This window comes from Nicotiana sylvestris, chromosome 3 (assembly GCF_000393655.2).
Source record: "Nicotiana sylvestris chromosome 3, ASM39365v2, whole genome shotgun sequence".
NCBI lineage: Eukaryota > Viridiplantae > Streptophyta > Magnoliopsida > Solanales > Solanaceae > Nicotiana > Nicotiana sylvestris.
The window spans coordinates 163,080,298-163,094,198 of record NC_091059.1 but is presented as its reverse complement, the minus strand read 5'-3'; the positions used below and the strand labels follow the sequence as shown (position 1 = coordinate 163,094,198).

The following is a 13,901-nucleotide window of genomic DNA, read 5'->3' as shown; positions in this document are numbered from 1 at the left end:
AATTTGACAAAGCTTGTGTGTATAGGATTTTCTGCTCGTACTCTGTCAAATTCTAGTATAGTTTATGATATTATTCCACGGAGATTGGAAAATCTAAGCTACAGACCTGTAATATTTTGACTACTATTTGAGAGAACCAAATTGATGAAAGGTGTGTTTGGAATTATAAACTAAGACAAATTTCTTCCGAAAAGTTTATATTTAAAAAGAGTTGGGAATTGTTGAATTCACTTGATATATCATTACCATAAAATCTCAGTTTCATACGTATTTCTCTAAAGAATAATTGCTTATTTCTAATACAATTATATTTTTACACTAAGAAATAAATAAATAATTAGCACTCTGTGAGGTTATGTCAATTAATTGATTTAAAACTAGTGACGATTAAGCTGAAATATCTTGCCTGAATTGAGCTCAAGTGTAGTAAAAACTTCGTAAGAATATTTTTACTAGAAAATCAATAATCTTGCCTTCAACAATTCCTTCGTGAGAATTAAAACTGAGGAAAGCAAGATTACAGACTTGAATAAATAATCTTATCGAAAATTACTTTTACTCTAATATCCTATGCTCAAGTGTAGTAAAAACTTTGTGAGAATATTTTTACTAGAAAATCAATAATCTTGCATTCAACAATTCCTCCGTGAGAATTAAAACCGAGGAAAGCAAGATTACAAACTTGAAATAATAATCTTACCAAAAATTACTTTCACTATAATATTATATTCATCAGTTATTATATAATAATTTTGCTCCGTGAGAATTACAAAATTAATATAAGAATAACTTAGATATAAAATATGTAGATGTGATAATAATGATTAAAAAATCATCATTCTAGCACAGTATAAATGTAAATAGAGTTTTAGGCCAAGAATGTATTGAAATTGAGATAGTATTATAATTATATCAAAGCTTCATCAACTATCCCAACAAAAAAAAAATACTCCATTATGAAGTAAGAAAAGCTAAAAAAATACTTTCAAAAGACTAAAAATATTTTTACTACAAAGAGAAAGACTAGAGGAAGAGACTAAGATTACTTTCTCTTTCTCTTTAGAAACATAGAAAAAACTATATAGGAAATTGGATACAAAGTAGGATGTTCTTTCTTCTACTAATATATGCCTATTTATAGGAAAATTTCTACAAGACCTTGGTGAGAATTTGCAAGATAATATCAATATTATATGGCCTTGATGAGAAATTGACATGACAATTTGTCATGAAATTTTGGTGAGAATTTGCCATAACTTTTGTATCTCTTGACTTTGTGTAATCTTAGATGAAGTTGTCACGGATGTATCCGTCTTCCTTGAACTGTAAGTTCTTTCTTTTTCTCTTTTTCCATGTATTCTTTTTCCTACAAGAATTGTTAGAAAAGTGAGAGAATAGGATATAAATTGGTCATGTTTTATATCTATAATATTATATATATTTTTATTAAAATATAAGAATAATTTATATCCATCAGCCATATCTCTTCGTTCTTCGACTTCATCCAAATCTTGTAGCCTACTTTTATCATTGCTTGGTCCGCTTTCGTTGGAGTACCTCAAGCTAGGTTCTCCGACTTCAACGGGTATAACCGCGTCAGTCCCGTAGACTAGTGAATATGGCGTCTCGCCTGTGCTAGTTTTGGGCGTAGTACGGTATGCCCATAGTACTTCTGGCAGCAGTTCAGGCCATAGCCCTTTGGCGTCCTCGAGCTTCTTTTTCAATATATTCAATATCATTTTATTGGAGGATTCGGCTTGGCTGTTGCCGGTGGGATGGTATGGTGTGGAGAGTATTCGCTTGATGTGCCATTTTTCGAAAAACTCGATCGTTTTCTTTCCGACGAACTGAGGTCCGTTGTCACAACTAATTTCTTTGGGGATGCCAAAGCGGCATATTATATTTTTCCATATGAACGCGATAACTTCTTGCTCACGTATTTGAGTGTATGCACCTGCTTCCACCAATTTAGAAAAATAGTCAGTTAAAACAAAAAGGAAGCCTACCTTACCTCATCCTGCCGGGAGGGGTCCGACAATATCCATCCCCCACTTTATGAATGGCCATGGCGAAGTGACGGAATGCAGGAGTTCTCCTGCTTGGTGTATCAAAGGGGCGTACTTTTGACACTGTTCGCACTTCTTGACGTAATTCGTGGCTTCTTTTTTCATGTTAGGCCAGTAGTATTCGGCGCGGATGAGGCATCTGGCGAGGGCATAGTTTCCCGTATGGACGCCGCAGTGCCCCTCGTGTACTGCTTCTAGTACTCGCCTTGTTTGGTTTGGCCCAAGACACTTGGCCAGGGGGCCGCCGAACGTTATCTTGTAAAGATTACAGTTTACGAGGCTATATCTGGCTACCTGTATTCGAAGATTTTTGGCTTCTTTATTGTCTTATGGGAGCGTTCCATCCAGCAAATATGTTACGATACGGTTGCGCCAGTCCTAAGTTAGGTTTACAGAATGTACCTCGACCTGGTCTATTGAGGAATGGAGGAGAGTGACCACGTTTTTCGTGTTGATATTTCCGGTGGATGCCGCTAGCTTGGAGATACCATCCACTTTGATATTCTATGCCCTGGGTATCTGGTCGAGGCGACATTCATCAAATTCTGGTAGCAGTTTGTGAATTTCTGACTGGTACTTTTGTAGTCTCTGTTCTTTGATTTGGAAAGTCCTAGTGACTTGGTTTACCACGAGTTGAGAATCGCAATGGAGGACAAGTCTTCGAGTGCCATATTTGAGGGATAATTTCAATCCTGCAATCATAGCTTCATACCCGGCCTCGTTGTTAGTATCTCGGGGCATCGTAGGGATTGGCGAATTACTTTGGCTGTAGGAACCTCGAGGACGAGTCCCAGTCTCGATCCCGATGCAATAGATACGCCGTCGGTGTAGAGAACCCAGAGGTCGGAAAGTGCAGAAGCGCGGAGAGCATCCTGCTCTAATTCAAGCAATACTTCCGCACTGAAATTGACGACGAAATCGGCGAGCACCTGTGACTTTATAGCAGTTCGTGGTTGGTATGTTATATCATGCTCGCTTAATTCTATGGCCCATTTGGCCAACCTACCCGATAGCTCGGGTTTGTGTAGGATGACCCTGAGGGGGAAGGTTGTCACCACCTTTGTGGGGTGACATTCAAAATATGGTCTAAGGTTTTGTGAAGCTACGACTAATGCCAGAGCTAGTTTCTCAAGGTGAGGGTGCCTTGTTTCGGCATCAATTAAGGGTTTGCTGATATAGTAAATCGGAGATTGCGTACCTTTGTTTTCGCTGACCAAAACTGCACTTACCGCGACTGCTAGGTATACTAGGAGGCATTTGCCCTAGTCTGCCTCGACGAGTAGTGGTGGCGAGGACAGATACGATTTCAGTTTTCTCAAGGTGTCGACACATTCTGAATCCCATTGTAGCCCGTGATCTTTCCTAATTAGTACATTGAAAAATTTATGGCATCTGTCTGATGATCGTGAGATGAACCTTGACAGGGCGACTATTCGTCCTATTAATTTCTGCACCTGCTTCTTGATGGTTAATGTCTCCGGTATTCCTTCGATGACCCTGATCTGATCCGGGTTGACTTCGATACCCTTTGTGACACCAGAAAACCAAGGAATTTTCCTGAGGTTACGCCAAAGGTGCATTTTTTGGGATTCAGTTTCATCCTGTATCGCCTCAATATTTCGAAGGCTTTCTTTTAATGACCAATGTGATCCTCCTTCTTTTTCGACTTCACTAGCATGTCGTCGATGTCAACCTCCATGATCTTACCGAGTTGTTCTTTGAACATCTTGGTGAATAACCTTTGATACGTCGCCCCTGTGTTCTTGAGTCCGAACGGCATGACTCTGTAGCAGTACGTTCCTTGGTGAGTGATGAAAGTGGTCTTTTCTTGGTCTTCTTCTGCCATTAGAATTTGGTTATAACCAGAATAAGCGTCTTAGAAGCTTAGTAGTTCGTGTCCCACCGTTGCATCAATGAGCTGGTTGATATGTGGTAATGGAAAGTAATCTTTCGGGCATGCTTTTTTCAGGTCGGTAAAGTCGACACACATCCACCACTTCCTATTCTTCTTTTTTACCATAACCACAATGGCAACCCACTGAGGATATTTTGATTCTCAGATGGAACCATTAGCGAGTAACTTGTCAACTTCTTCGCTGACCGCCTCAATGATGGCGGCATTGAATTTTCTCCTCATTTGCTGTACTAGCGGGTAAAGAGGGTCGTCGTTTAGCCTGTGTGTGGCGATGTCCCTTGGGATTCCCGACATATCTGAATGGGAAAAGGCAAACAAATCGGCATTGTTAGTTAAGAGCTCATGGAACTTACCTGGTTTTGAGAGGTTGTGTCCGATATAAGCTTTTCTCGCACTGTCGGTGTTATCTAGTTGAACGAGGTCGAGGTCTTCTACGGTTGCCTTGTAGGATTCTACGACATCCAGGTCTTTGATGGCCTCTATTTGTATGTCGAGTTTGGTTCCCGATATGGCTGATTGCTATGCTTCCGCACTTGCCCCCTTTAGTTGTTGGGTGTGTGCGCAATCTTGGGCGATTCAATAGCACTCTTGGCGGTGCGTTTCTCGCCTTGGATGCTGAATATTCCCCATGGGATAGAAAATTTGATTACTTGATAGAATCTAGACGGGACGGCTCACATGACGTGTATCCATGGACGCCCTATAATAGCGTTGTAGGTTGTTTCCTGGTTCATGACGTGAAACGTCATTTCCAGGGTGACTCATCCTGCCAGAATGGGTAACACTTCCTCTCCAGAGGTCCGTTCCACTGCATTATTAAAACCCGTTAGTGTTATGCAGCGTGGTACTATCTTATCCTCGAGTCTCATTTGTACGAGGACTCGTTGATGAATAATACACGCACCGCTTCTGTCATCCACCATTATTCTTTTTTTTCATCGGTATCCGCGATACGTAAAGTTATAACCAAAGCATCATAGTGAGGGAAAGACAAACCGTTGGTATCTGACTTATCGAAGATGATACTATCTTCGAGGCCGTCGTACCGTTCATGAGCGTCTGTTCGCTTGAGATTGTGTGTGGTGGTGAATTTCACATGGTTGATTACCGAATCTTCGCCGCCGCCAATGATCATATGTATGGTGCGAGTTGGTGAAGGTGGCTTTGGGGGTCCTTGAGGTTGATCACATCCGCGAGTGAAGTTGACCCGTCCTCGATCGCTCAACAATTCTTTCAGGAATCCCTGATTTAGCATTCTTACCACTTCCTGTTGCAGACCTATGCAGTCTTCGGTCCTGTGTCCTCTTTCCTGGTGGAATTCACATAGGACGTTTGATCTACGGGTGCTCGGATCTGACTTCATCTTTTACGGCCATTGCACCTTTGTGCTGAGCTTTTCTAGTGGATACACTATTTATGAAGGAGAAACACAAAAGTTATGAGCAGATAATAGGGGAGGCATATCTCTTTCGTTTTAAGGTGGCATGGTGTGTCGAGGCATGACGTCTGCATGTCGTGGAGGAGGTGGGTTGGATGTTCGGATATAGGGCTGATACCTTTCTCGATTGAAATGGGATAGTTGGTCCCTTTGACCATCGTTGTGGCGATCTCTCCTTGTTTCGGTTTGGACCGATGTTAGCCGTTGGATCGGACTATTTAGGTCATCCTCATCTGCCCTTACTTCGGCACAATAGACATTATGGATTTCTACCCACGTGGTGGGAGGGTATTTCATGAGTCTACTTAGCAGCTTTTTGGTTGCTTTTGACCCATTTCTGTTTAACCCATTTTGGAAGGTTGCTATCGTCATCCCTTCTAATACATTTGGTAGGCTCATTCTCACCCTGTTAAATTGGGCTAGGAAATCCTGAAGTCCCTTGCCTGTCGTCTGCCTGACGGCGAAGATGTCATTTACCCTGGCTTTTTCCTTTTTTTGCTCCCGCGTAAGCGGTGACGAATTTATCTGCCATTTATTCGAACGTTGATATTGATCGTGCTGGTAGTTGGGAATACCATGTCAATGCTTCCCTGTCAGAGTTTTGCTGAACTTTTTCAGCAGCACCGATGACACCTATTCTTTCGATAGATCGTTGCCTTTTACTACAGTAACGTAGTGGATTAAGTGGTCTTCCGGGTCTGTGGTGCCATAATATATTTTCAAGTATGGCAACATTTTGAAGGTTTTCGGAATAGAGTGGGGAGCCGCCCTTTCATTGTATGGTTGTTCGACGAATAAACCTATGCCACGTTGGTAGCAACTTCGGAGCACCCAGTATTTTATCAACCCTTTCCTGATGCTCCTTCATCTGATCGCGGAGCATTTTGTTCTTATTTTATATCTCTTCCATTTTCTTTAAGATGGTTGCAAGTGCATCGCTACCTGCATTAATGATAGTATGAGTGTTACCTATGCGTGGAATTTCTGACTCATCGGCGACACTACAATTTTTGCGTGTACTGTGCCTCCGATATCCCTTTAAACGGGTTTGTCGAGTATGCTGCTCAAGGTATTTGTCAACCCATTCTTCTAATAGCCTTTTCACGGCCGGTGGCGCTTCTCCTACTGTGGATGTTGAGGTTTCCCTCTCGCGCGAGACAGTCACGCTTTCGTATGGGGGGGGGGTTGAGGCATCTCCCTCAGGTGTAACGCTTGGCGTTACGTTTTCATTGTCTTCCTTGCCGACTTCGTTGATGGAATCCAGAAGGTTGTTCGTGACACCTACTATTGCCTTTAATCTTGCTTCCCCCTTTCCTGCCATTGTTGGTCTTTTTGAGGCCAAAAAGAGGTGATTATCCCTTTTAAGGATGTAGACGAAACTAAAATCTCAACTATAGAAATCCCCACAGACTGCGCCAAATTGTTTGACTCAAAAGATATTGGAACCTTTTTGAATAAATCAATCAACGAAAATGAAGGGGTAAATCTTATCTAAGTATGATAATTGCTATAGCAAAAGGTATATAAGGTGAATACAGAGGGTAATATTTCTTGACTTTATCAAGATGAACAATCGAACAATAATGATATTAATCGTTTACGTAAGCCAGTGTTACAACGAGTGTTCTTAGTTGGAAAAGTAGAAGAAGGAAACGCCCTTTACAAGATTGTTTTTATGCTATATATAAGGGACAATCCCCTTCTAAGGCTAAAGGACAAATCATAGAGAATATTCGAAAGAATATTCCTAACGCCCCTTATGGACCTACACTACTGTAAAAGTCGTACAGTCTCTTGTTCGCTTGTCCGTCGTCTCCTGCAGGACGTCGAGCTACGAGGATCTCGTCGCTTGTTGTATTCATCAACGGTCGTGGTTGTCCAAATTTAGATCCATACAACTACAACTCTTTAGGTATTTTATTACACGTTAACATTATCACAAGGGCATCTCAACTTAAGTTAATTTTGAATATTAATTCTAATAAGACAATAACTTTAGATAGGATGAGAAGTTTGAATAGAAAGGGAAAAGGCGAGTAAAAAACTGTTCTTTTCGAAGAAGAAAATTAAGAAGATGATCACAAAAATTCTATTAGTACCTTTTACAAGTCCACAAATGTTGGAGCATAAAATTTCCTTGAGAAGAAAAAAAGGAGAACATAGAATTTCAAACTAGGTTGGACCGGCACTGCACATATTTGCCTATTGGTAACTGCTAAAGTTATAGTTTTGATAGTTGAAATTTCAAGAAATCAAAGATACATAGAGCCTGTTTGAATTGGCTTAAAAAAATGACTTTACAGCAAAAATAACTTTTAAGCCAGAAAACAATAAGTTGGATTTAGGGTTGCCCAACTTATTGCTTTTGGCTTGTTTTAAGTAATTTTTAACTTATTTTAAGCAATTTTTAATTTTGCCAAACACTGTAAAAAAACTTAAAAGTTAATTTGACCAGCTTAAAATCCAATTCAAACACCCTCGTAGAAGTGCCATGTTTGCTATTTGTTAAAGCGGCTACGGTCATTTGAATAATCCTTAACAATGACATTAGATATTCTAATAATAACGAGATTGAGTAGAATATTTTTTTTTTTTTAAAATACAAGAGGCAAAGAGAGAAGAGAAAAGCCATGAACATAGATCAGTAATGTATTTTCGAGAATAGCTCCGAATGATCAGACTATTAAGTCGTCAGTTACAAATTTACAATAGTCAATACCACAGGCACGCACACATACAGAGCGCACGTCCTATAATTAAAGCTCTGTACATGTGAAGTGTGTACTTAGAGCTGTGGCGAATTCAAAAATTTTCGTAAGGGTATTCAAGTTTGAAAGAAGTGAAAAAAAAGTTCCGATAAAGAGTGTTCAATATATATGATGCACCTCTAAAATCTAATGTTTTATCTATATATACAGTATATTTTTCGACGAAGGGTGGTCAATTAACCACTCTTCAAATAATGTGGCTTCGCCTCGAACTTAGAGAGGCAGATTCCGGATTTAAGGTGCGTGGATTCAACCTTTAAGATTTTTCAGGGGCGTAGACATCTTGTTTGAAGTGGTGTCACGTTGAAATTTTTCCGTAATTTTATGTATAAATAATAAATAAAATTAAAATATTGGGTATAAATTTAAAAAATGATACCGCTTGCCATTACAGTCATTTATTCATTTCTTCACTTTTTCAAATATTAGCACTACTTACAAAAATTCTTGTGTACGCCACTGAGATTTTTATTATTGAACCCATTATATTTTTTAAAGATATAGGTTCACATATACTGTTTGTTATGATTTTAACGAATTTTCATACATAAATTTATGTTCCGCGTTTAAAATATTGTGTTCAAATAAATCAAGAACATAAATATGCATCCGCCCCTATGTACGTAGGTTGTAGGGTAAGTAAAGACTAAATAGTAGCAGTCGTATAGTATTTGGTGCGCTATATTAATATTACACTTCTCCGATCCGACCACTCGCTATTATATCATATGCCTTTGAGTTGTCTTCCCTCTTATGGAGAGGATTCAATCTTCTTCCTTATAACCATCACCAATCTTCTCTTAATTACTGCCCCCCCACCCACCCCAACCCCCCACCCCAAAATATCTCTAGCAGTTTTTTTCTCCACTAAATTATATGTCTAAATTCATGCTCTCTCTATCTTCATATAGATATATTTCTGATATTACATCCGTTACTAAATATCCACTCCTTACATATGGCTGGTCTTTGCTTGAACTATGCTAATACCACCTTCATTTTTGCTTATTCCCTTTTCCAGTTCCATTCTCTATAATATATCATCATCATTATTCTTGATTTAATGATTTCTCATTTATCATATTTTCCCTCCTCGTTACTAGTGATAGTAGTATAGTACTAGTACTATTAAAATTTTTTTTTGGTTGTCTTTACTATGGTAATTTCTCCATTCAGTAGTATTTAATATTGGTAGTTGTAGTAAAGGGGTCTGATCAGTAATTCTTGTTTTGTGTCTGTCTTACACTCTTCATGTGATGGGAATAGTTGAATTTCATCAGTTCCTCTTTCTTGAAACTAAGTACTTGTACTACTCCAAAGTTTATTCCGTTGTTGAGGGTTGTTAATAAAATATCAATATGGAGTACGGCAGCGGAGGTGGTGGTGGCACTAGCAGCGGCGGCGGCGGCGATCCCCACGACGCCGCCGAGCGAAGGAAGAAACGTTATCATCGTCACACTGCTAACCAAATTCAAAGGCTTGAATCGTAAGAAACTGCAAATTCATATATATAGCCACAATACTAGCCATGCATTTGCATTTCTCACTACTCTTTTTGAATCTACAACTACTTCTTCTTATTTATTTATTTATTTATTTATTTTTTATGTTGGTAGTATTTTCAAAGAATGTCCTCACCCGGACGAGAAGACAAGATTGCAATTAAGCAGAGATTTAGGCTTAGCTCCTCGTCAGATTAAGTTTTGGTTCCAAAATAGGAGGACTCAAATGAAGGTTTGTTTCATCTTTTCTCTTTTAACTATTCTATTGTTTATTCGATTGAACTGTAGTTGCTTTAAATTTCTTATTGGAATTTAGGCTCAACATGAGAGAGCAGACAATTGTGCACTTAGAGCAGAAAATGATAAAATTCGATGTGAAAATATAGCAATCAGAGAAGCACTCAAGAATGTGATTTGCCCATCATGTGGAGGTCCTCCTGTTACTGAAGATTCATATTTTGATGAGCAAAAGTTGAGAATCGAAAACATGCAATTAAAAGAAGAGGTCCATTTAATTTTTCCCCTCATTTAATCTTCTTTAAATTCAATTCAGACCTTCCCTTTAATCTTATTCTGTTCTATATATCCCTATTATTTGATGTATTCATTCATTTCTTTTGACATGCAGCTTGATAAAGTATCTAGTATTGCTGCTAAATATATAGGGAGGCCTATTTCACAACTCCCACCAGTGCAACCTATTCATCTATCTTCACTAGATTTGTCTATGTCTAGTTTTGTTGGCCATGTCCCTAATTCCCTTGATCTTGATCTCGATCTTCTACCTGGAAGTTCATCGACTATTCCGGGTTTAGCCTTCGCCTCGTTGAATTTATCGGACATTGATAAGTCCCTTATGGCTGATATTGCTGGGAATGCAATGGAGGAACTCATTAGATTGGTGCAAACCAATGAACCTTTGTGGATGAAGTCCGCTATTGATGGCAAAGATGTGCTTAATTTCGAGAACTATGATCGGATATTCCCAAGGGCTAATAGTCATTTAAAAAATCACAATGTTCGGATTGAGGCTTCCAGGGATTCAGGTGTTGTTATTATGAATGGTTTAGCATTGGTCGATATGTTTATGGACGCGGTTAGTTAACTTGTTGTCCAAATTTCTGTTATTGTTTTGTTGCATATATATATAGAAAATGTTGAGTTTAAGACTGTTACTGATCTTCTTTTTCTTTTATATATATGGTAGAATAAATGGCAGGAATTCTTTCCTACAATTGTTTCAAAGGCTAGGACGCTTGAAGTAATATCATCTGGTGTGATGGGAAGCCGAATGAGTACATTGCAATTGGTAAAGAAAACTAATAGACTTAATAAAGATGGATTAGTCTTTTTTCCTTGAAGTATATCTAATTTTCTAAAGGCTGAAAAATACTGATGCGCGCTACATGCAGATGTATGAAGAATTGCAAGTGCTTTCGCCATTGGTTCCAACGCGACAATTGTATTTCCTAAGGTTTTGTCAACAGATTGAGCAAAGCTCGTGGGCAATAGTTGATGTTTCTTATGATATAACTCAAGAAAATCTGTATTCTAACACTTCTTGCAAGGTTCATAGGCTTCCTTCAGGATGTTTGATACAAGATATGCCCAATGGTTATTCCAAGGTTATCCAAATGGCTCTACTAATCATAATTATTGTGATTAAGCTCTGCATTTGCAATTTAATACATGAGATTTCTGACCTTTTTTTCTTGCAAAATAGGTTACTTGGATGGAACATGTAGAAGTGGAAGAGAAAGGTATAATGCATAGGCTATGTAGAGATCTTATACACAGTGGGTTGGCATTTGGAGCAGGGAGATGGGTTGGCACCCTTCAAAGAGTTTGTGAAAGATATGCTTGTCTCATGGTTAATAGCAACCCTACTCATGGCCTTGGTGGAGGTAACTTAAATTTGAAATTCCGGTTTTTTTATAGTTCGTATTCGTCCAACTACTAGCAATTAGAAAAATTGAAGTACTCAATTAATATGTCACGTTATGGTGGCAGTAATTCCATCGCCCGAAGGGAAGAGGAGCATGATGAAACTAGCAAAAAGAATGGTGAGCAATTTCTGTGCCAGCATAAATCCATCTAATGGACATCAATGGAACACAAATTCTGGGTTGAATGAGTTTGAAGTCAGAGCTACCCTTCAAAAGAGCACCGATCCTGGTCAGCCCAATGGCGTAATCATTAGTGCAGCCACAACCATTTGGCTGCCAGTTCCTCCACAAAATGTCTTCAATTTCTTCAGGGATGAACGGACTCGACCCCAGGTCCGTGCAAATTGACTATGCATTCTATATTTAGAATGGTATACTGCTATTTAATCAGTTTATAGTGCAATGTAGATTCATTTGACTTTGCACTCAGGGGAGATGTTTTATTTGACATTCTTTTTATGATTTACTATCCAAACCAGATCTAACATTGGATTACTTGGTGCATGATAACTATATTTATCTTTTCTGTAATCTGAAATGCGTTCTTGATTAGAGGAATTCGTTTGTTTTATTTTTACAGTGGGATGTCCTTTCCAACCAAAATCCAGTGCAAGAAGTAGCTCATATTGCGAATGGCTCTCATCCAGGGAACTGCATTTCTGTGCTCCGGGTAACTTGATGAAACCATACTAAACATATTTTCTTAGTAAAAAGAAAAATTAAAATGAATGCCTTTTTTCTTTATTTTATGTTGAAAATGACACAATTTGATTATGAGGAGAATGTTACATTTTTGCAGGCCTATAACACTAGCCAGAACAACATGTTAATACTCCAAGAAAGTTGCATAGACTCATCAGGGGCACTAGTAGTGTATAGTCCAGTCGATGTACCAGCTATCAACATAGCGATGAGCGGTGAGGACCCCACGTATATCCCGTTACTACCCTCGGGGTTCACGATATTGCCAGATGGCCATCAACTAGACCAAGATGCAGCATCATGCAGCAGCAGCTCAAATGCAAGTACTATAGGAGGCAGGTCAGGGGGTTCACTTATAACAGTAGTGTTCCAAATTCTAGTAAGCAGCTTGCCATCAGCTAAAATGAGTCCAGAATCAGTAAACACTGTGAATAACCTTATAGGCAGCACTGTTCACCAAATTAAAGCTGCCTTGAATTGCTCCACTTCTTGATCCAAATTTGAAATCAGTTCAGCCACTTAAATTACCTCTGTTTCTGCTTAGAGGTAGTTGGGAATTTTCAATGCTTCTTTATCAATAGTCCTGTCCTGGGGATCTGACTCAAAGCTCCCCTCTGCCACTGTTACTGATCCTGTCACAGCATTATTACATTTCACAACTCATAATCTTTTTTATTTTTATTTTTTGGGGGTTGGTTAGCATTTCTTTTCCCTTTTGAAGTTGTGGTTTTTTTCTTTTGGTATCTTCATTTTGCTTAAAAGAGGAAGTCAAGAACGCACCATACAAGAAAATTCTTGGTAAGAAGTGTCTATCATTATAGTGTGTTAAGGCAAGAAAATTGTATGGTTCGGGTATTGACTTTTGTACTTGAACTTTTCTTTCATCAATCTAATGGAAGTATGTTTGAATTTTTTTTCTTCTAATAAATAGAATTTAATTTCTTAGTCTATTAATATTCTTGTTTACATTTCTATTCTTTTTATCTACATGTACATTGTATTTAGGATTGTGGTCCAAAGTGGGAGAATAAAGACCATCTCGGCCATGAGTTGAAAGTCCTGAAGGGTGGGGGCCAAAACAATGACATAATAAGAAAACTTGTTTATTAAGAGGGCCTCAATTCTCAACTGTTCTACTTTGTGGTTAGAAACTGTACTATGCTGTATAGAGAACAACATAAAAAATCTAACCTCATGATATTGATTAAACTTCTTGATGCGGGCACTCCTCTAGTAGGTCTTACGTGGTGCGAATTCGGATTAGTCGGACCTCAATGCAAATACGGAATTTCAAGTGAAAATCCAAAAAAACATTAAACTGTGGACACACTTTTAATAAGTCTTACATAGTGTGAATTCGAAGAACCTACGGAATACCAAGTGAAAAACCCAAAAAACATTAAACTTCATGATAGAAAATCAAATGCTGGTGTGAACAATGTAGTCCCTTTTAGGCCCAAGGTGTCGACGGGCATCTTTATTCTCAGGTTTAAGATGGACTTGACCATTACACAATTGAATGCTGCTTGTGCCTACAAATTGTGGGGTATCGTTGGAAGTGACA

The 13,901-nt window shown here is 38.7% G+C and overlaps 1 protein-coding gene across 1 annotated transcript; it reads left to right on the top strand.

The window, feature by feature from the left end:
* Positions 1–8,993: 8,993 nt before the first annotated feature.
* On the top strand, positions 8,994–13,246 carry LOC104234610 (homeobox-leucine zipper protein HDG11-like). The gene is made up of 10 exons (XM_009788207.2): positions 8,994–9,673; positions 9,804–9,921; positions 10,006–10,194; positions 10,318–10,785; positions 10,897–10,998; positions 11,102–11,314; positions 11,413–11,593; positions 11,700–11,968; positions 12,216–12,305; positions 12,435–13,246. Exons 1-10 carry the CDS (start codon positions 9,546–9,548, stop codon positions 12,828–12,830), a joined length of 2,154 nt encoding a protein of 717 aa, XP_009786509.1. The 5' UTR covers positions 8,994–9,545; the 3' UTR covers positions 12,831–13,246.
* The last annotated feature ends 655 nt before the right edge of the window (positions 13,247–13,901 follow it).